Source organism: Stegostoma tigrinum, chromosome 3 (genome assembly GCF_030684315.1).
Source record: "Stegostoma tigrinum isolate sSteTig4 chromosome 3, sSteTig4.hap1, whole genome shotgun sequence".
Classification (NCBI taxonomy): domain Eukaryota; kingdom Metazoa; phylum Chordata; class Chondrichthyes; order Orectolobiformes; family Stegostomatidae; genus Stegostoma; species Stegostoma tigrinum.
Genome location: NC_081356.1, coordinates 57,142,304 through 57,165,712, shown reverse-complemented (window position 1 = coordinate 57,165,712; position 23,409 = coordinate 57,142,304). Strand labels below are relative to the sequence as shown.

Here is a 23,409-nt window from a genome sequence, read left to right as displayed (position 1 = left end):
TTAGCTGTACCAAAATCTTAAGTGCATTCTTTCCTTTTCATAGACAACTGAAGACTTTTTGTTGCTTCCAATAAGATGGGCTAAAGTGAAACTGCTGCATCATTCACTTTTTTTTAAACAGTTTTCTCAAGATCCAGTGTTTGTAACTCACTACATACATGGATAATTACAGTTTTCAGTGCAGAGGTATAGTTGTATTCTTTAACATCTAGAGTTATAAACAACATATAACAATAGTGACGCCATTCAGAAATTCAGACTCATTTCTAATCCATTCAAAACCCAATTAAAAATGCATATAAACGCTTAACTGAGTATTGCTTTTCACCCAGTTTTACTTCGGCTTTAGTGTATGTGCCCATGTTGCCTTTAAGCTTACAAGGTAAATGTCAAGTAGCATAAAATGGCAGTAAAAATATCTGCAGTTTATTCAAGTCAGACTGTGTCATACACTAGGAATGTGAAAGCAGATGTCTCCTTTTAAAGAAGCAGAGTTTCAAGAGCTTTCTTTTACATTACTGGTAAAAACAAAAACAAAACTGTTAATATATCTTGCATTCAGTTCCATGAAAAACCACAAAAGGGCTTTGATTGAGAAATGAAATCTTCCATTGATACCAAATTTTCTATTTGTTACACTTCATTTCATACAGACATTTTGGCGTTTATGCGCGAGAAAATGGTGCTGTCCCTGGCTTTACACAAAAACTAGCACAATATTTATGAACAATTTATACCTGAATTTTTTTCAAAGTGATAAAATTGTGTATTTATACATATAGTAAGTAGAAAATTCTGAACAAATATATCAAACTGGAATAATTCAATAAATGTACTGCATATTTTCAGACTGAGTTTCATGTAACTGCTGCTGCAGGAGTTCAATAGTGCTCTGCACCTTGTCATCTTCTGATGCTCCACATCCTTTATTCTTTAGTCTGTGTGCAGTAGCAGCCAGCATTTCTGAAATTCCACCAGTGGCAGTTCCAACCAACGTGAACTATGACACAAAGCATTTGAGTGTTGATAGTGAGGAATATACACAAGTTGGAAATTCCTGAATACAAAGACTCATTAAAATAGAGAAAATCAAAAACAATATTTATACTTTGTTGAAATTTTGTTTTGAATGATCACTAAGGTAGATATTTGTTGACTTGCCCAAGTGACCCTTGAATGGCTTCTTATGCTGTTCCAAAAGGCAGTTAAGAATCAACCATGTTGCTGTAACTGGGAAAAGGGGAGGAAGTAAATATGGGTTAAGTTGAAGAGTTGTAGTATTAATTCCACTGTCTGACTTCTGACCAACTTTTCTCTAGTAGCTATTTATTTAATTTAATTAGAAGTTTCCAAGCATCAGAGGATTGCCCAGTGGCATAGGGTCCCCATACACGTCTTAATACACTTCAGAAATAATTATCTGTCCTTTAGAAAATCCAAGCCATCATTTCTTTAAAAACTTTTAAAGCTATTGCAGGTTAAACTCTTTGATCTTGCAGCACATGCACATTTCCAACAAATTTGTGTTACACGAAGGAACTAGCAAGAGCAGCCAACAGCCTGCAAATTTAAAAATGAAGGCACTTTGAAACATTAAATGTTTTACTCACATTGGCGATCAGGTCATTAAATTGCACACTAGTTTATTAATAACTTTGTATTTCAAACGATGCATGACATTTTCATGGCTGCATGTAGATTATAATGTTAATTCATTTCTGATCTATGACATTCTGTAAAAGAACATAGTTCACAAACTTTCACTTGCAATTTTCTGATTAAGTTCAAAATGAAAATAATATAAAATGCATACTGCATTGCAGCATGAAGTTTTCTGCACATGCTTCATTTGAAACACTGATTTGTGCTTGTTACAGAATCCTCATTTGGTACATATGGAACATTTAGAGACAGTGTTTCCTTAGAGACTAGCAAAACTGCAAAATAAATTATAATGGACTGATGTAGAACTTTTTACAAACAGTTCTTTTGTGAAAATAAGGATGAAAAGAAGTTTACACTTATATACTAAAAGGGATCATAATGATTTGGAGGGGTGGACATGATGATGTAGTGCTGATGCCCTTGAATAAAAAGCCATCCTAACTGTGATTATTTATCAACCATCAATTGTCAAAAAACCCCATCTGTGATTCCTGATTTCCCTAGGAGAGGGAATCTGCCATCCTTAGCTGGTCACACATACCTGTGACTCCTGACCTACAGCTATGTGGTTGACTCTTAAGTGCCGAGAGATGGACAATAAATATTGGCCTAGCCTGTAACTCCCACATGCCATGATCAAAATTTTAAAAATAATTAAATCCAGTAAACTGAAAAGTGTAATTTATCCATAAACCATAATCACAAGCAACTTCACATACTTACAAGTTGCACAGATTCCTTTGCTAGTCTGTGGCCACCAGTTGAAAATAACAAAAAACTCAGAAGGAGGTGACTGATTAGGTCTTTGAAGTGACTTTGTTCTTTGTAGAGATTCCCACTGACTAATGCAGTCTGCACTTCCTCAAAAGTCACAGATGTCTTGTTGATTAGAATCTTTACTTGATTGTACACAGATTTCATATGTTCCTGTGGAAAAATGTCCTACAATATTATATACATTCTAACAGTGACTATGTTAAAAGTACTTGATTTGCAGAATTGCACTATAGTCTATGTTCTAGGCTGTCTTCATTTATTAAAGCACCTTTTACAACTTATGTACATAGACATGCCTATGTACATAAACTTCTAATGGCTGGAGGGAAAGCTACACTATAACACAGGTAGAACGGTGCTGTGGCTCCACCCTCATAGTCCCTGAGCACTTGTGGTCAGCACTTATATTGTAAAGGCAGAAAGGTCCTTCAGCAGTTCACTTAGACATTGCAGTCAAGAATTTATAAAATTCTAACACAATACAATTTGACCTGAGCTGATGTCATATTACACTCAACCCTGCATCTCAAAGAATATGTTAAATATCAGTGCTAATTCTGTAACCACAGCCTTCCAGAAATAAGTTTTGTCAGAATGCTGACTTTCCATAATTGCTATACAGCTTGTATTTCAATGTATAATGTATTTCAAATGAAAATAAATAAAATATAAATTAAACAAGAAGTGGCAAGTCTGGTTTTGTTAATATCACCTAATTGGAGATACTGATGGATGATTTCATACTAATGGATGATTTAGGATGAAATGTATTCCCTAAAATGTTTTTCTCTACTGTCTATCTCCTGACTAGCCTTTTAGCTTGCAGTAATCCACTCTTTCCCAGCCAAAGTGCAACCCACAAATCTCCAGCAAGAGCTTCCCTTTTCATCCACCCATCAACTTCAGGCTCTTTTCAGTAATATTCCCTGTTCCAACTGCTGCCCTCTCGGTGGTATATTCTGGTCAAAGGATTTGGGTTCATATACATGCCATCTCCACTTCTCAATTTCACAATCACTTCCATACTGCGGGATGACCCATCTAACATCAAGGCATAGCAGAGTCAACACTTTGTTCAACTGGTAAGCAAAAATACCAAGCCCTCCTCATTTAGCCAATGAGAGGTAAAAGGATTTGTGAAAAATTTGATCCTGAATTTAATGAAGGTGACAAAGTTAGAAATCAGCAAGATAATTTAGTTCCTTCGGAAACAATACTTGTTTCATCCCTCCTTTGCTGAAACTCTATCCATGCAACCATAACTTCAGAATTTAATGTAATTTGCCAATGGTCCTTATATCATACCTTAAAGTCTGAATTTGTAAAAATATGAAACCAATTTTCTATTATTCCTATCCCACTCATCTTGCACTGCAGTACCTTAGTTACCCAATTCATTAAAATAATTAGTTGTCTACCTCTTATACTCAATTTATTTTGTGGGAGGGAGGATGAGGAAATGGTTTTCCTACAAATGTATACAAGGGTCTTTTCTAACCTATTAAGTGAAAAACACAAGGGAACACATGGAGGTGAAATGATGAATAAATCGGTGTAGGGAAACACCAAAGCAATAGTGACTATAAATGTAATAAAAATCAGGTTAATGCAACATAGAAAAGCTGACTTTGAGCAGCTGGAGTTAGAATTTGGGGAAATGAAATGAACAATATTGAGAAATGTTTAAATTAGTATTCAACAAAGTGTAGCAGTACAGTCTGCAAAAATAACCAGAACAGCTAAACACTAAGGAGTTACCATGGGGAATAAAGATTCAAAGAAATTGAAGGAATGGAAAAGGAGATACAGCAGTGGATAGCATAAGGGAGAAAAGAAGGTATCAGGAGACAAGACTCTGGGGAACTGTAAAATTAACATATAAAAGAAATAAAATCATCTTATTTTACTATTTTGTCTGATGAGGAAAAAAATATTGTAGTAATAGGAAAATGGCAGAAAAATTTAATAATTATTTTCAATACTAATCAGTTGGGTGCGAGAGCAGAAATAACAAGTTTAAAAAGTGAAAAGTATTAAGTTAATCAAATTCCAAAACCCCTGGTTAAGATAGATTGCAACAGTATTTTCAAGCTCCTAGGGCAATGACAGCAGAAGATACCACTGATATCAAGAAATAGCTGAACCCTAACCCTATGGCAATGGATAAATGCACCTCTAGCCAAGCTGTTCCAGTGAGGTCACAAGACTGGCATCTCCCAATTATGTGTAAAATAGTCCGTTTTGTGGACAATCTAATCCAGCAAATTATCATTCCCTCAATCAAAGTGATAGAACATGTTAACAGTGTCATTGAGTGGTAATTATTCAGTAATATTCTGCTTGTCATTGCCCAGTTGGAGGTTATATCACAGCCAAGCATCGCCGGACCTATTTGCAGCCTTAGTCCACATGAACAAAAGAGCTGAACTCCAGAGGTGACGGGAGAGTGACTGACTATGACATGAAGGTGAAGTAATTGACCAAGTAAAGCAATGAAAAGCTCTGGCAGAACTAAATTCAATGGGAATTGTGCATTGAGAATGGGGGAAGAAATTTTCCACTGATTAAAACTTTTACCCTCTGACTTCAATCAATGTGTTTAGAGAAATGAAGACAACTCTGGAGAAAGTAGGACTTGAAGCTGGGCCTCCTAGCTCACAGGTACTGCATCACAAGAACTCAAGCATGATTACAAGGGACATTCCAACACTTGAGACAGTCAGAACAAAACTTCCTCAGCTGCAATCCACTCCCTTAATAAGTAACTGAACTGCAGGTTTCTTTCCCTTAGTCAAATTTTTTACGCACATCAAGCATTACCTTGAATCTCGACTCTTTTTAATCTCAGTAACAGTTCTTTTGTTTAAAAGAAAACTGATCAGAAAGTATTTGGAAATCTAAGTACACCACATGATGATCCTTATGGTTTTTACTTGGGAGATCATTTTCAAGGATATAGTCAACCAAGATTTTTCCTTCAGTTGACTTTCACTTTCTGGAGAATTCAGGTAATGTACGAATTTGTTCTTCATAATTATTTTAGTAGGTTTGAATGCAGCATTTAGAAATCTGTCACTGGTTGCATCCTTGGGAAGTGGTAAAGAGATGTGAAGAAGAAAACAAAATGGAAAACAGTAAAGTTATTAATTAAGCCTATTGCACATGATAGAAACCCACCATTAAATTACTTTCTTGTTGATTTTCCATATGTGGCTTGTAGTAGAATATCAAAAGCCAAAGCAACATCTCTGAGATATCATTTGCTGTCATCAATTGCTGTAGGGCAACATTGACCCAATCTCCAAACCGAACCAATAAAAACCAGCTCTCAAATATACTTGCTGAAGTTCTGCAAAACAAGTTGGAAAAATTTAAAGTTTACACAATAAAGAACCGAAATCCAGTTTATTCCAATTAGACTAAATATCATACCATTTCACTGTCCTAGAGAAAAACTCCTTTTTAAGGAGTCCCACTATTCCCCACCACCCCTCCCCATTCCCAATCTTGTGGATTTTGTATTAGTATTTTTGCAGCTATTAAACATGCTGGTCAGCTGTGTTCATCTGACATTCCTGTTGTCATCACTTAGTGATCTTGCAGGTCACCATTAATTCACTTGAACCATAGAATACGGTAAACGGTTGTTTGCCTGGAACAGTTTGGTAGGGTCTTACATATTAAAACATCATTTTCACAAGATGATACGTGTAAAACTGAATTCCTACTAAACAATATATATAATTTTGAAGGAACAGGGCTGTTGCCTGAGGTAGTTGAGGAGATTGAATGAAAAGACATGACTACAGATAAGCAAATATATAAAAGAAATAACCTACAATTTGCAATGAATAAACAGGTCCTTGAGAAATAAAGACTGAAATAAAATTGAATAGTCATGACTGACTCGGTGTAGCCATAGATTAAAAGCATTAGTAAACCTTAGGCAAAACAGAAATTGCTGGAAAAACTCAGCAGGTCTAGCAAAACCTGTGGAGAAAAAACAGAGTCAATGTTTTGAGTCCAGTGACTTTTCTTCAGAACTGAGAATAGCCAGGAAAGGTGGTAAATTTACTGAAGGGGCTGGGGGTGGTGAGGGTAAAGGTATGAGTGAAGAGGTAGAGATGAAGCCTAAAGAGAGAAAGATAAAGGGAAAAAGACAGGCAGACATAGGGACGGATACTGGTAAGTTAGGGAGAAATAAAAAGCTGACAAGTGCGGGGAAAAAAGGGTTGTCTGTGCTGAAAGCAGACCATGTCATGACAGGACCTGGGGTGTGGGGGTAGATAAAGGAACAAAGATGATGCTCAGGTTCTAAAATTATTGTATTTGATTACGGAATCCTGAAGGCTGTATGTTCACGGAGGATTGGACCAAATTTAAAACACCAGGAAGAAATTCAAAAAGGCAGAGAAAATAGAGTTATGTGCAAGCACCTGGGTGTCACCGGCAATATGATTATGTTAAACAAGCCTTAATGGAGATACAACAAAGGTTCATTCGATTGATTATAGGTAACAAAGTGTGGGGCTGGATGAACACAGCAGGCCAAGCAGCATCTTAGGAGCACAAAAGCTGACGTTTCGGGCTGATTGATTGCTAGGATGACGGGGCTGAGGATAAATTGAACAGGATTTCTTTTGAAGTTTAAGAACAGAGTATATATTCCAAATACAAATATGACGATTATGATCCAACTGTACATGTGACGATAATGGTCCAAGTTACAGTTTTGTACTCCGGTTTATCCAAGTACTATCCATTTCAAGTTAATGCAATTCAGAAGAATAAAGATTCTGTGACAGATTTTGGCTTTTCTGTATCCGTGAAAAACCAAAGCATCTAAACTGAAGATATTGCTTGACTTCTATGAGGCAGATGAAAGAAGGCCAAAGTCTCACACCAAGTGTATTTTTCAAGAGAAGGTTAGAAAATAAAATGTCAATTTTCTGAAATTTCAATCCTGGTGAGAGATTCCCTGGTTTCAAAAAAAGACATTTCAACATTTTACCTGGCATTAATATGGCCCATAAATTTACACCTGTAAGAATGAGAACCAGTCTCACCTGATACTTAAAATTCTTACAGGGCCTGAGAAGTTAGACATTGAAAGACTGTTTTCCATAGCTGGAGAGCTTAGATACAGCTATAATCATCTCATGATAAAACGGCATCTATTTAGGCCCGAGTACTCTGAAAAAGTGTAACTTTTATGACGACTTTGGGAATAGCATGGCTTGATTTCCAGAGTGCTACCCTAGTGAGGCAATGACAGGAATCCTTATATGTACAGTACTGGGATCAGATTGACTTTTGTCCAGTAAAGGGACTGTCATATGCACAACAAACTGTACTCAGTGGAATTTTCAGGAAGTGACCCTTCTAAAAAAAAAAGAGAGTAAAACACTTCAAAAAGGTGGCTACAGGAAGTCAAGATAACAAAGTGTGGAGCTGGATGAACACAGCAGGCCAAGCAGCATCTCAGGAGCACAAAAGCTGACATTTCGGGCCTAGACCCTTCATTAGACAGGCAGGAAGTCATCTGGTTCAGTCTGTGGCTTCAAAAACTGATACACTTAATGCAAAAGGACATATTCCAGGTTACACAGTGTGTATGACAAATATGACGATTATGATCCAACTGTACATGTGACGATAATGGTCCAAGTTATGACGATTATGATCCAACTGTACATGTGACGATAATGGTCCAAGTTACAGTTTTGTACTCCGGTTTATCCAAGTACTATCCATTTCAAGTTAATGCAATTCAGAAGAATAATTCCTGAATTCCTGAAACCACCCCCAAAAAATGGTGTTTCCAGACTTGACTGAGTCATTCTGAAACCAAGATGATGATTGCCTCAAAGCCTCAGGGCAGATTTTCTGCAAACAACAATTCAAGTTGTGGCTAATCAGCTTAGACCAGCAATATTGGGAAAAGGCAACTGTGAGAAATCACATGATAAATGTTGGGTTTTTTTTTAACCTTACATATGAACATAAGAAATAGGTGTAGGAGTAGCCATCTGGCCCATCGAGCCTGTTCTGCCATTCAATAAGAACATTGCTGATCTTTTCATGGACTCAGCTCCACTTACCCGCCTGCTCACCATAACCCTTAATTCCTTTACTGTTCAAAAATCTACCTTTGCCTTAAAAACATTCAAACAAGGTAGCCTCTACGGCTTATAACAAAGCATAGAGCTGGGTGAACACAGCAGGCCAAGCAGCATCCTAGGAGCGCAAAAACTGACGTTTTGGGCCTAGACTCTTCATCAGAAAAGCTTTTCTGATGAAGAGTCTAGGCCCGAAACTTCAGCTTTTGTGCTCCTAGGATGTTGATTGGCCTGCTGGGTTCATCCAGCTCTACATTTCATCTTGGATTCTCCAGCATCTGCAGTTCCCATTATCTCTAGCCTCTACTGCTTAACTGGGCAGGGAATTCCACAGATTCACAACCCTTTGGGTGATGAAGTTCCTCCTCAACTCAGTCCTCATTTTGAGGCTATGCCCCCTAATTCTAGTTTCACCTGCCAGTTTCTTGTTTTTAAATGTAGTCTGCCAATAAACACTGAAACAGCTGAAAGGTTATCATGTATGCTTTAACGGCTGGACAATGCAACATCAAGTGGTTTCCAAGACTATTTCTGCTCAAGTCCATCAGTACAGAAAACTAACTTCCTGGCAACAAGAATACAAGTAACTAACTGTGTGACGTGCAAACTTCAGCACAGTGGGTTCTGGTGCAAGACTGACTACAGAATACAACCACTATACTTTGGGAGTGTAAATATCTATTTTCAGCAGATCTGCCTGCACTATGTATCTTCCAAGACAAGCCAATTAATTTTTTGTTTATAACTTATACAAGTGGACTATCCTCTTTAACTCTATTTTCCTCGATTGTGTACGCTTGAGTGACCGCATGAATGAGTGGCATAGGTTAGATTTTTGGTGCGAACATTCTGGCTATTCAAATTGTCCACACTCATGGGTTAAGAAACACACATTTCTTCCTTTTCAAAAACACACTGATTATGGACAGCAGAAGAGGGAGCAGGGTTTCAGCAGTAATTGCTCACATTGCCCATAACACTGATGAAGGCTGAATCATGCAGTTAAAAGGATCAAATTCTGTGGTACAATAACATTTCACAATAATTTTTCCAGGAAAAAGACAAAAAATACAAAACAGTTACATTAAGGTCTTAAATCACAGCCTGAAGTAGTTCACACGTCACAGCTAAGCGAAAGATTAAAGAAGTGTCTTTTTAATGAAGCAAACACAGCCCATAAAACTCCAGGGTATTATTGCAACAGAGGTAACTGTTGACACAAGATAAATGTTCGCAGACAATAAAGATCTTTTCGGCCAAATCAAAGCTAGAAAATGTTTCCAAAGATTTCATTTGCTGAAAATAATTTTATGGCAAAACTAAAAGCTCACTCTGTATCTTCTTCATCCTGTAAATTCCTCTTCAAAATTTGAAAAATACTTATTAGGTGCTGAGACCAGGCAGCTGATGGCATGTCTGAAAAGAAAAAAAGTGGTTAAATCTTACATTATAACTCACACGACTATATCTAACACGGATCAATGCTACTTTTCAAATAGAGTTGTAGAATATCGCCTTAGAGAATAAGGGGTGATTGACTGAACAGAAAAGATGAGTTAATAGTCCAGGAAGCATAAATGAAAAGAGCACTTTTTGACGGAAGTGTTTGCAAGGCATGATTGGTTGAGAGATGTCACCAATTAAGACAAGATACTGAAACACGATGATTCAGAGTTAGAGAAATAAATGGCTTGAGCTGAGACGACTTACAATTATATAGCATCTTTAATATCAAACAATATTCAATACAGAATCTCCATAAGGAAGTATTTGCAAGGATACCCGAAGTCGGGTTATTGAGGTACATTTTCGGAAGCAACTTATGGAGGGAGAGTTAAAGAAATGAAGACGTTTAAAAGGAGGGAATTCTGGAGCTTAGAATCCATGGAAGCTGCTTGCATCACTGAAAATGCTGGAGTGCTAAAAATTGGGATAGGAAGAAGCCAGAATTGGAAAGCAGAGAGATCTCAGAGCGAGTAGGATAGGAAAGGTTAGAAACTGAGGGATATGCGAGGCCTTTACTTGGAATGAAACAAAATTGTTCGAGCTATTTTTCCTGGAGTGTCAGAGGGCAAGGGGTTACCTTATAGAGGTTTATAAAATCATGAGGGACATGAATAGGGTGAACAGTCAAGGTCTCCTCAAGGTAGGGTGTCCAAAACTGGACTCCATAGGATCAAACTGAGAGGGGAAAGATTTAAAAGAGACCCAAGGGGCAACATTTTTATACAGATGGTGGTGCAGGTTTGGAGAGAACTGCAGAGGAAGTGTTGGAAACTGGTACCAGTACAAAATTTAAGAGGCATCTAGATAGGAAGATATGAATAGGAAGAGCTGAGAGGGATATTGGCCAAATGCTGGCAAATGGGATGAGATTAATTTAGAACATCTGGTTATCATGGATGAGTTGGACGATAATTACTTGCTCAAAGATCTTGCAAAAAGAAAGGAGGTTAGGAATAATTGGTAATTTGAGTACGGAGATACTGAAGTTAACAATTTTAGGGAGAGACATGGCGATGGTACTTTTGAGCACACGGCTGGATAGGTATTTACATAGCCAAGTGAGTAGGTTGTACCGTGTTTGCAAGATTGTTAAGAGAGCAAGTGGCAAATTTTTTTAAACAAATTTTTTTTTGAGTATTTGGACAATGAGAAAAAGAGCAGAAACTGTTAATGTAAGGACAATGGGCTGAGCTGGGTGAAAGGAAGGCGCAGGTGCTATCACCGATGGAGTTAGAATGTCAGGACCAAAAAAACGCTCAAAGGTTTCTTATATATCAGATGCAGACAACTAAAGAAAAGTCTAAGGAGAGTGTGGCAAGTGTAGAAGTAGTAGTTAGGTTTTCTGAACAGTTTTGCTTTCTATTATGACCCTAGAGGTAAGGATTTAACAATCAAGTTTGAGTAGTTATTTAATATGGATAACTGATATAACAGATTTGCTAGAGGACACTATGACAACGTGTCCACATTTTCAAAAGACTGTAGCCCACAAGTTCAAAACCAGAGCAAAGTGAGATGGTTTAGGACAAACACTGGTGGAGATGATCAATTCATCAAGGTGGAGGTGAAGCACCCGAGGAACATATTGATGTCAACTTTAACATTCACAAATGTCACAGCAGAGCTGGGGAGAATGAAATTTGGTGTCTACCAGTAAATAATTTGGTGAACAGTTTTTCTAGAGAAGAGCTTTTTTTTTAGGAGAGGCAAGGATATATGAATGAAGGAAGGAATAAAAATGTGTCGGGAAGGGGCCTTATAAATACGTCAAGTGGTGAGGCACTGAGAGATTGATTGCTTGAAAGCTAAATACACATAAATTAAAGGTGGAGAAACTAATCAATATACGAGAGGACTAATAATTAGCAATGGGCAAGGAGAGGTCATGCATTGACTAAAATTTTCCATGCTGAGGAGCCAATCACCATATCTGACCAAGATGATGAGTGACTTTCTCAACTGAAATCTCCGAATGATTTAGAGTGAAGTAACTAGTTATTCGCCAAATGATTTTTCCTCCCTCCTCATGATTTACTGGTTACTTACCACCTTCCCATGTAGGTACAGTTGTGGTTTTTATCTCCCAATATGAGGAAACTTTGGTGTAGTTCATCACTTCCATATTTGTGTGCTAAAGCACTGCATACTTAAAATATACAATTTAACTTGTGCAAAGTGGTTAGCTGTCCTCCGAAATGGCCTATCAAGCCAATCAATCAATCAGCTGTATCAAAACTGCTGTCAAGTGTAAAAAAAGATAAAAAATCGGACGAACCAGTCAGCATCGACCTAGGCACCAGAAATGATAACACCAATCCCAGTCCTATCAACCCTACAATGCCCACCTTATAAACATCTGGGAACTTGTGCCAAAATTGGGAGAGCTGTCTCTCAGGCTAGTCAAGCAACAGCCTGATATTGTCTGCAAATGATTCTAGGAGTATGACTACCATCCATGAGTATGTCCTGCCCCACTGGAGGTCACAGTGCAGTGGTATTCAGATGGGAGTAACATATACAATGACACAAATTGCTCACAACAAAAGTAAAGAGAAAATCTTGAACCAATTACATTAAATAACATATCAGATCTAAATTGTGTAATCCTACCACATGATAGAGGACAGTTAAACAATTAACAAGAATGGGTGGTTACACAGATGTACCCATCACTAATAATGGATGGTAATGCATTACCATCACAAATCCCCCACTATCAACATCATGCGCACAAACATTGACCAGAAACTGAACTTAGCCAACCACATGTGTGTCTACAGGTACATGTCAGAGGCTAGGAACTTTGTGTTGAGTAATTTATCTCCTGTCTACGCAATGCTTGTCCCCAGGAGTGTGATGGAGTACTCCCCATGTGCCTGGATGGATGCAGCATCAACAACGTTCAAGAAGCCTGACAGCATCCAGGACAAAGCAGCCCACTTGATTGGCAATATATCCACAAGCATTCACTTCCTCTACTACCAATGCTCAATAGCAACAGCGTATACAACGTACAAGATGCACTGTAGAAATTCGCTAAGGATCCTTAAGAAAGTACCACCGAGACTCACAATTACTTCCGTCTCAAAGGACAAGAGTAGCAGATACATGGGAACACCTCCACCTGCAAGTTCCCCTCCAAGCCAATCACCATCTTGACTTGAAATATATTGCCATTCTTTTATTGTCACTGGATCAAAATCCTGGGATTTTATGCCCGAGAGCATTGTTGGACGACCTACAGCGCACAGACTGCAGCAGTTCAAGAAGGAAACTCACTATCACCTTCCCAAGGGCATCTAGGGATGATCAATAAATGCTGGCCTGCCAGCAATACTCATGTCCCACAAGTAAAAATAAAAAAAACTCTTGAGTTTATAACAGAGCACTTGCAAAAACATAAGACAATGGCAGAGAGTGTACATGGTTCAATGAAAGGTTTTTCTTGTTACAAATTTATTAGAAGTTTTTGAGGATATAACGAGCTAGGTAGATAAAGGGGAACTACATGATGTGGTGTATTTGGATTTCCAAAAGGTGCTTTATAAGATGACACAAAGAAGGTTACTATACAAGATAAAAGCTGTTAGTGATAGGAGTTATTAATTCGTGTTCTTCAGTTAATAACCACCAGGCTTACAGTCATGATATCTGGGTGACTCTTATAATACTGCATCAAATTGACTCAGCAGTTTAATTCAGTTTATATTGATAGCTTTATAAATCTCTGGAAGAATCATACTGTATATACTAAGACTAAACCAATAATACCCATAGTGGTAATTTCCTTAATAGAAAAGAACTGGCAGGAACTAGGTGGCCAATTCCAATAACTATTTTTCTCAAGTTTAACTTTGTTTTTTCCCCCAAGTTATCTTGTAATTGACTTCATTTGATTTGGATCATCCAAAATGTGATCAAAAAATTATGAATAAAACAACTTGCAAGAGTTCCAAGCAATGCAAATAGAAGCTGACACCATGCAGAAATCTTCCACATGGTGGTCACATTGAGATCTGGCCAAGACTTTTGTTTGAAATGCCAAATTCAGATAAAATGTAGTGAAGTGTCTAGACAGAACTAAGGCTACTAATTTATTTTCTATCACGAGGTGGTTATTATGGCTCAAGTCTTGCCGCCTATGTAAATTGTAGGCTGTGTTTCTCATAATATTACAAAGAAGCAGCAAATTTCAAATGCTTTGGGAGGAATTTTACTAGATTTTTGGAGGGAAGCTTGGTGTTAGGGTAAATGCGCAAAATTAGAGAAAATGCTTCAGGCTGCCGCATCCAACTGCTTCTCCCAGTGACCAGCTGAGTCCAATTTCAGCAAATTGTCTAGTAGCAGTGCAATTGCGATGAATAATTATGCAATTAATTTCTGCGTAACTTTCCCTATATCTCAAAAACTCAGGTGTGGCAGCTACACTGTGGCAGTTTAAGGCTTTCTAATCTGCAGTTGTCGACTTGCTTGCCAAGCTGATAAGTTTGTTGACTAACATTTTGTTACCATGTTAGGTAACATCACCAGTGCACCTCCAGTGAAGTCTTTAAATGGCAAAATAGGACAAGATTGATGCCTTCCACTTGACAGAGGCTTGCCATTGACTGCGGTGGTCCTGGAATCTGATGCCCATGATAGACGTGATACTATAGAGCTGTATGGGCAGCCATACCCATCAGACTGACCTCACCTCCATTCTGTTCTCCCCTTCCATTGAAGGATGTTAGCTGCCATGCAGCAGGATGGACAGAATCAGTGCCCCCTGCCACTATCTCAGGCCACCTGCCATTCCTGACTGGCAAACCAAGCCAGTAGGGTGCCTCCCATAAGATTGAACTCAAACATGCATCTTCTGCGTAGGAGGCTGGGATTTGAAAAGGGCCCCAATAGCCAAACATTTTCTAAGTCTGGAAATGTGTTCCACTTAGTACTGCCAACTGAGTTGATTTAAGTAGCTGAACGGAAATATAGAATATATCTCAGCACTTCCAAAGTTCTCATACAAAAAGTTTACAAATTCTCTGCCTAACTGAATATTATAGATATACATACTCAGCTTTTCTTTTGTATTTTCATAAATTACAGAAAAGTCTAGTTGGCTGATTCTAAGCACAGACCCTTTTCCAACGATCTTGTGATATTTCAATCCAAAGCAGCAAAAGAGTTGAAGATAAAGTCCGACAGACGGACCATGAAATGACATTGTATTCATACAATATATTTTTGTATAATAAATAAGCTGTAGTCACCATTCAACAACAAAGGAATTTCATATACTGATGCTCACGCTGTAATTTCGAGGCCCTGTTCTGTTCTGTTCCTCCACTTGCTTCCCTTAGTCACACTAAATACAATACAAACGAGGGAAAGCCTTGAATCTGTCCTACTTTCCTCGATGAGCCTCTGCACTGAGAGACATTGCATCCTTAGTCAGTTTCATTGCCATTTTAGCTGTCATTGTTCTCTCTCCTATGCTCACATCCCTCCTGCTCTACATCCATTTTCATGCTTGTTAACTCTCCTACGCACATACATGGCCATCCTGTTCTTCATTACATATCCTGTGGCTCTGCTATGTCCATGACCTGAAACGTAGGCAGATAATTTCTGATTATTTCTTATATTTCTCACCACGCACATCCCCCAACCCTCTCCAAGTTGCGTGGTCACTTTGCTTGCAAATGCATTAACCACTGGTCCCTCAGAGGTCTAGACAACAGCAGAAACAGTTAGAGGGAATGTAGTTCACAACAGAATTTCCTACTGCACTGAAATAAAATTCTCCCCAAGTCACTCATTACCGTACTTTCAAACTCCTAAACACTAAGCTCTAAGTCCTCCAACTGTCCAGGTATTTGTACAGCTGATGATTTGATCAATTGCTCTTTTCATCCAACTTGTTCATGCCTTTGTTTCAAGCAAAGTCTCAAAGTCTCCTTCCAGATTTTTTCATTCAAAATTGTTCTCCATCCATCTGCCAGCCCAATTCCAAAGATCAACTCTGAGCGGATCTAGCTCAAAACAGATTTAACCAATCCTGGTCAAACTAAGATGGTTCATGTCTGACTCAAATAGGGCCTTTATCGCCAACAGACCCAGTACCAAGGAAGCATTAGGTTAAGTCCTAGCCTTCCTACCCCATGTTCTCTGTAACTAAGAAGCATCCAGAAATAAAGGAATCCACAAGATTGACATTGTTCAAGACGGTCCTCATTTTAATTTTTTCTACCCAACAGAATGTGTGCATCATTGGTAAGGCCAACAGTTACTGTTGATTTTTAATGGCCCTTGAGAAGGTGACAGTGAGCTCCACCTTGACAACAGAGTGGCACATAAAGTGCTTCAGAGAGCTGTTAAGATTCAACCACTTTGCTATGTGTCTGGCATCACATGTTGGTCAGAACAGACCAGCGAGCAATTCCTTCCTTAAAGGACATTCATGAACTAGATGAATTTTGAACAACCATCCAGAAGTTACATGGGTTTACAGGGTGAGATGCAGAGGGGTGATTAGTGATGAACTCATTGTTCACTTGTATTATCCCTTTAAAATTATCCCTTAGGATGTCAGGACCTGCACAGATTAGCACAGAAATCCTACGATTGCAGTCGCTCAAGATTCTACCACAGGTTGCGTTATGCTGTTAAAAAGTTAGTTCTGATTCAACAAGACTTAAGATTTTCACTGGAGTTTGTTCTAAACAGTTATACTGGGCTTGAAACATTAACTATGTTTCAATTTCTCCAGAATTGTTAATGTACCAGATTTCAAGTATCTGCAGTACTTTGTTTTTATAAGATTTTTGTTGTTCTTTGATATGATAATATTTAGGTAATCAGTTCACTCATTAACAATGAAGAACATACATATTCCAGCCTATGGAGAAGCAGGATATACTGACAGTGACATTAAATTTCTGCCTTTTACATACATGTGTAGATATCAGAAGTTGCTGTTTATCTTTCCAGTTGCCAGCATAAGTACACCGAAGTCCAAGTCATCATCCCCTGCCTGCCAAGTTAGCATCATTGTGTTTTGTATTCTTCACCTCTGCAATGAGGTTACAGAAAAATTACGAAGTGGAGCCATTCACCATATTGACAAGCTTTTGTTTTGAAAGTTCAGCTACATTTCAGAACAGCTTCTATGCACACATCTCTCGCTGTCATGTAATTTATGTAAGTAATGTAGCCAGAGGCCTACACAGCTATAGACACTCTGTCAAGCATAGAAGGCCCTGATACAGAATTTATCTACATAGTATCACCACTGAATCCAACCATGCATTTAAGTTATTTTCCTATAAATTTGATGATAAGTAATTACCCAAGTCCATAAAAGGGACTATAGGACATCTCTCGGTGAGAGGAAGAAAGAAAGAATATCATTTACATAGCTTGAGGGGCATTACTCTGCATCATGAATGGGCAATGGAGGGCTTCCTCCATGAATCATCATAGCTGATAGATGATTCAGCCCATCACCATACATCACAGTCTAGACTTTACCCATCTGAGCTAACCAACTTGCACAAATTTTAAACCCGTCATTTCAGAACAACGAGGAATGATTTTTGAGGTTTTTATAATGATAAAACGGTTCTGATAGAAATAGTTTCTCAAGTGGAACAAGAATCTTAAAATTAGTACTGAGATAGGAGTGAAAAGTCAGATAATTTTTCTCACAAATAGAAATGAAAATCTGGAAAGGTCTCTTGCAGAAAGCAATGACTGCTAAATTATTAAGGATAATCAGGCTTATGGATCAAAGGTGGGTCAATGGAACAGATCAGCCATAGTTTAAATGAAGAGCAAAATAGGTTTGAAGGACTGAATAGGTGATAATGGGAACTGCAGATGCTGGAGAATCCAAGATAACAAAGTGTGAAGCTGGATGAACACAGCAGGCCAAGCAGCATCTCAAGAGCACAAAAGCTGACGTTTTGGGCCTAGACCCTTCATCATCTTTGTTATCTTGAAGGACTGAATAGCCTACTTCTGTTCTTTTGTAAAGCGAAAAGTGCCTTTAAAACCTCACGTCACTACTTTTATGCAACATTACATATAACAAAGGTTCATAAAAAGCTTCATACAAAAGTTAAAGCAAATAAATTTATAAAGGACAGCAGTGAAGGAGATAAGAGGACAAATGGAAAGACAGCAAAAGAGGAAAAAAAACTTCTGAGCAGACGTTAAAGCACACTCCAAGACTTGAATGTTATACTTTCACATCCCACATCCACAACTTGCACACACAGATTCTTAGACACATAAATGATTAATGAATATAAGAAAGGCTCATCATGCAATACATCACTTTTCAAAACTATTATGTATCGAGCCACCACAGCCTAATTCTGTGCCAGCTTGAAACAATTAACCTCAAGGAAAGGTCACTTGTTCAATACAATTGCCCATATTCATTTTAAATAGCATGTCTATATAAACAGTGTGCCTGTCAGAAACGCAACAGCAATTAAGAAACATCAACTCCGATCCACTAACATGCAACCATTTCACCATCAGAGGGCATCTATCCAGCAATATGACCTGGAACACAAATAACTAATATCATATACATCGATACAGAAAAGGAAATCAAGAATAAAATAATGCCAGTCATTACAGATGGTAGGATGTCTGGTCATATCTAACGAAGAAAATTCTATGATTCAGCTCTTTCAAAACAGTTGAGGGAATCAAAATACAGGCAATCCCCAGGTTGCAAACAGGTTCTGTTCAAGGGCCAGTTCGTAAATTAATTATATGCAGTTGGAACACAACATGAACAACATAAAGGAATTGTTTGTGGTACAGGAAATGCTTGAATGTCAGGTTTTTAAAAATGAAACCCCTATGTGAGATTGCGTTCATAAATATGAACGTTTATATATCGGACGCCTGTAAATTGGGGATCCCCGTACTATAATACCAAGATCCTGTAAGATCTAATCCTAAACCTAATCCAAATATGACATCAAGACAACCTCACAATTATTATACTTTAAACCCAAAGGCTGTTGTTTTGCGGAGAACAGCAGAAGATAAATGTTGACTTATACGATTGCACGTTTTGTTAAGCATTAGTTATTGTACTTCACAGGTTATGAATGCTACTCAGCATTAATGATTGTTAAGTTGCAGGAAGTATAGGAACATAGAAACAACAGAAAGCCATTCAGCCCCTCAAGCTTGTTCTACCATTCAATGAGATCATTACTGATCTATGGTCTAACTCCAAATACCTGCCTTTGGCCCATGTCCCTCTATACCTTTGCTTAACAAAAAATTATCTATATCAGATTTAAAATTATTATCTGACCCAACAGCCACTGCCATTTGTGGAATAAGAAGTTCCTAACATCTACCACCCTTGGGTGTAGAAGTGCTTCCTAACATCTCTCCCGAACAAAGAAATGAAAGAACTACAGATGCTGGAAATTGGAAACAAAAGCAGAAATTACTGGAAAAACACAACAGCGTCTGGGAGCATCTTTGGAGAGAAAACAGAGTTAATGTTTCAGGTGCGGTGACCCTTGTTCGGAAGTGTTTTATCTTTCCTGAACAGTTTGGTTCTAATTTTTAGACTATGATCCCTAGTTCTAGATTCTCCAACCAGTGAAAATAGTTTATATTTATCTTCCTTCTCTTTTCCTTTCAATATATTGATGACTTCGATCAGGTCACCCCTTAACATTCTAAATTCCAGAAAAAACAGACCTAATTTGTTTAATCTGTCCTTATAACTTAAACATTAAAGTCCAAGTATTATTCTTGTACACCTATGTCGTGGTGTCTCCAAGCCCAAGTATCCTTCCAGATCTGCTTACAGTATTCCAACCAGCATTTTGTATGATTGTACCATAACTTCTGCATCCTTGTGCTCCAGTCTCTAGAAATAAAAGCCAACATTCCATTAACTTTTTAGATTATTTTCTACAATATTCATGATATCTTACAGATCCATCCACCTGAAACCCCAAGTCTCTTCGCACATCCACTACATTTAGCTTCACACCATCTGGAAAATACTCTAATCCATCCTTTTTCAGTCCAAAATATAGCACATCACACTTGGTTAAATTAAACTCCATCTCCACAGTTGTGCCCATTCACTTAGTCTATCAATATCCCTTTCCTCCATGAAGCATCAAAATTGAATTTGTATCACGCATACTCAACATATCAAATCAAGTCTCATGGGCAGAATGCCAGTGTTCCTTTATACTGCCTATGGTCAGATGTTTATACGCAAGAGATGTCTGTTTTGTTTACCTCAGAGAGCATCCCAATCAAATAATTCCAGCAGCAACTTTAGGTGCTTTTAAAAAAATTATTTATTCTCACTCACTTCCACCGCAACACGCGATTTTATTCAATTATCTCTCACACAAAAAAACTTGATTAAGTGTTACAGCTTACGATTCTCAGTGTCTTTCTCAGTTTCTTAGATGATACCGATTACTTAGTTGAGGTGGAGGTTTTATAAAGTGAAGAGGAAGATAAAGAAGGACTGAGGACAGAAATCAGCTAAGTGCCAATTTTGGAGATTTCATTGACAGTTTCTCTCTGTGAAGTCTATTGAGTTTTCTCACACTATTTTCCTCGACTTGCCTCATACAACCCTATGGTGCCCCACTTGTCGTATTCTCCTATTTTCTGTCGGCACCAGACATCCTGATATCCCTGGCACTGACATCATATCTAAAGGCCAGCAGTGCACCCAGTCAAATGCTGGCAGTCCAAGGCTGCCCTGTGTGGTTGTTTCATTTGGTTCAGACATTGCAGACAAAGAAAAATTAGCACCCCACTTTGCAGACAGGGACAGGACAGAGTGGTGCAGAGAAAAGCCATCCTGCAAATTAACCCACAACAACACACCCTGTCTGCTTGATCCCAGGCTGCCACTGGATCAATGCAATATCCATGACCCAGAGGAATGTGCAGCAATACCACAAGGAGGCCAACAACCTGCCCCTTCTGCAAGGGTAAATGCCAATATCTTCGCTCTGGTACCTCACACTCATTCCATCTCTGCTACTGCACCCAGGGCCCATGGTCTATCACTCTCACCATTGTGCACAGCATCTTCACTCATCCACTCTCGTCCATCCAATCCTCTAGACCTCAAATTCTGCATGGCCTCTCCACTACTTACTCAAACAAGACAATATCATTACCTTTCCCCTATCTGCACTAACAATAGCAGCTGTATCGGCCAATTTCATCTCAGTGCCTTCCTTTGTCACTTTCCAGAAGAAAATGGCCCCAAGTGGGTTGAAGAAAGCCAGGATGATTGATGGGATGCCTGACATCTTGGCTCTGGCCAGTGAGGACCGCAACCATTCCCGAAACTCCTAGCAACATAAGAACCGTTGTCCATCATGGTGCTGCTCACCTGTTACCACTGTCTGAAGGTATTCTTAACATGCCTTAACTTTGATCCCTTGTTCACCTTGTCTGCACTGACTTGGCTACCAAGACCTTGCAGGAGGCAAGAAAATTGCCCTGCAAGTCATCGCTCCGCCACCTGTGAGGAAGAAGCCACAGATCCCTCAAAGAAGGTGCAGGCAGGGCTGCCTCCTGCACCCTCCAGCAACTCAGGTACTGACACCTCTGTGGGTATTTTAACTAAATTAGAATCAGAGCATACTTCATTGCAAAACCTCCGCAGCTGGCTGAGGAACATATGCCACAAGCCACTGACTCCAGAGGACTTTTAGAGAACAGGAACCTGCTCAGCCCCAGGCAGGGACTGGGGAGGCAATGGCCTAGTGGTGTTATTGCTGGACTGTTAATCCAGAGACCTAGATAACATTCTGGGCACTTGGGTTCAAATCCTGCCACAGCAGATGGTGGGATTTGAATTCAATAAAATAATCTGGAATTAAGAATCTAATGATGATCATGAATCCATTGTCAGAAAAACACATCTGATTCACTAATGTCCTTTAGGGAAGGAAACTGCCATCCTTACCTGTCTAGCTTACTCGTGATTCTAGACCCACAGCAATGTGGTTGACTCTGAACTGCCCTCTGGACAATTAGGGATGGACAATAAATGCTGCCTGGTCAAAAAGACACCCTCATCCCATTAATGAATGAAACAAAAAACTCTATGGTGCAGAAATTAACAACTTCATTGAAATGCACAAGCAGACAGAAGCAGCAGGCAGATTTGTTGGACACACTGGGTAAACCGACTGAAAAGCTTGTAGAATTGAATCATTGCTGTTTGCACCATGTTGCCTCTGGCATGCAAACATCTGGCTACTTCCACTTGGACAGACAGGTCCACATCCCTCAGTGTCTGCTGGGTGTGTACACAGTCCTGAACTCCATCATCTTCTCAGCACAAGATGACAGGAATGAGGGACCTTCACGCCACCCCAGGTCCCCTTTCCTCACTAGGAGACATAGCAGTGCCAACAGATACCCATTCGATGGAGGAACCAAATACAGGCCTCTCCAAAAGTCACCTCTAAGGGCAGGCAATAGATAGCCAGGCTTTCTATCTCTGCCTGCCACCCTAAGGCCTGGGCAGGACACACACACAGGGCATGTCCAGGCCCTAAAGACACAAACAATGCTGAGTTCACCCAACCAATACTCCAAAGCCATAGGGCAGGCTTCTTCCACCCCAACTATGGAACCCTGGGCTGGACCTGCTCGTGGGAGGGAAAAGAAGATGACGACCTTCTAAGGGCACATGGGTGGAATGGCTGGCATGTCACAGTAAATATAAACTCACATTTGTTAACATACATTCATTTTCATCACTGGCCATGACAATGAATGTCTTTCTGGTCGCAATCAGCCATCCTGAATGCTGGTGGAGATTCCATAATCAGGGGTGAGAAATGAGTAGCTGTACAATGAGCAGGCTAAGGGAATTTGAATTTTCAACTTTGATAACTGCAGTGAATCTTTCCAGGCCTTACCACATTGCTGGTGTTTCACAGCCATTAGCGGAACTGATTCCTGATGCTACATAACATGGTCAAGACTGTTTGGATTTTGAATCCACACACTAGATTATTTCCTAAGATTCACATAAAGCTGTTTTTCCACTTGTGCTGTATGGGTATCTGAGAAATACTGCTCCAGGGCCTCACATTGGTTAAAAAGTGAAATGCTCAATCTCATTCTAGACATGGGGCAGCCAATTTCAGCTCCACTGCTCACTTGTTACTTGCAGCACAATGGAAGGGAACAACAGTCATGCTTCATGCAGGGAGCCTCAGAATGAGCGTCACACACTTGATAAACCTCCAAATGTACACTTGTCCATCCTTGGTAGCCCCTCCATCAACCACATTGGTTGGAAATATGGAGAAAG

At 39.0% G+C, this 23,409-nt stretch overlaps 1 protein-coding gene across 4 annotated transcripts in view; it reads right to left on the bottom strand.

Annotated features, from left to right (window-relative positions):
- Positions 1 to 246: 246 nt before the first annotated feature.
- Positions 247 to 23,409, bottom strand: part of fancc (FA complementation group C) — a 175,910-nt gene continuing 152,747 nt past the window's right edge. The window contains exons 10-14 of one of the 4 annotated variants that reach the window (XM_048528330.2): positions 9,893 to 9,977; positions 5,620 to 5,791; positions 2,385 to 2,592; positions 1,109 to 1,230; positions 247 to 1,000 (exon numbers count right to left, since the gene is read on the bottom strand). In XM_048528330.2, coding sequence (XP_048384287.1) covers positions 824 to 1,000; positions 1,109 to 1,230; positions 2,385 to 2,592; positions 5,620 to 5,791; positions 9,893 to 9,977 — 764 coding nt within the window. In that variant the 3' untranslated portion in view covers positions 247 to 823. Of the gene's footprint in view, positions 1,001 to 1,108; positions 1,231 to 2,384; positions 2,593 to 5,619; positions 5,792 to 9,892; positions 9,978 to 23,409 lie in introns of those variants that run through there. The other 3 variants (XM_048528327.2, XM_048528328.2, XM_048528329.2) reach the window with 3 other exon arrangements.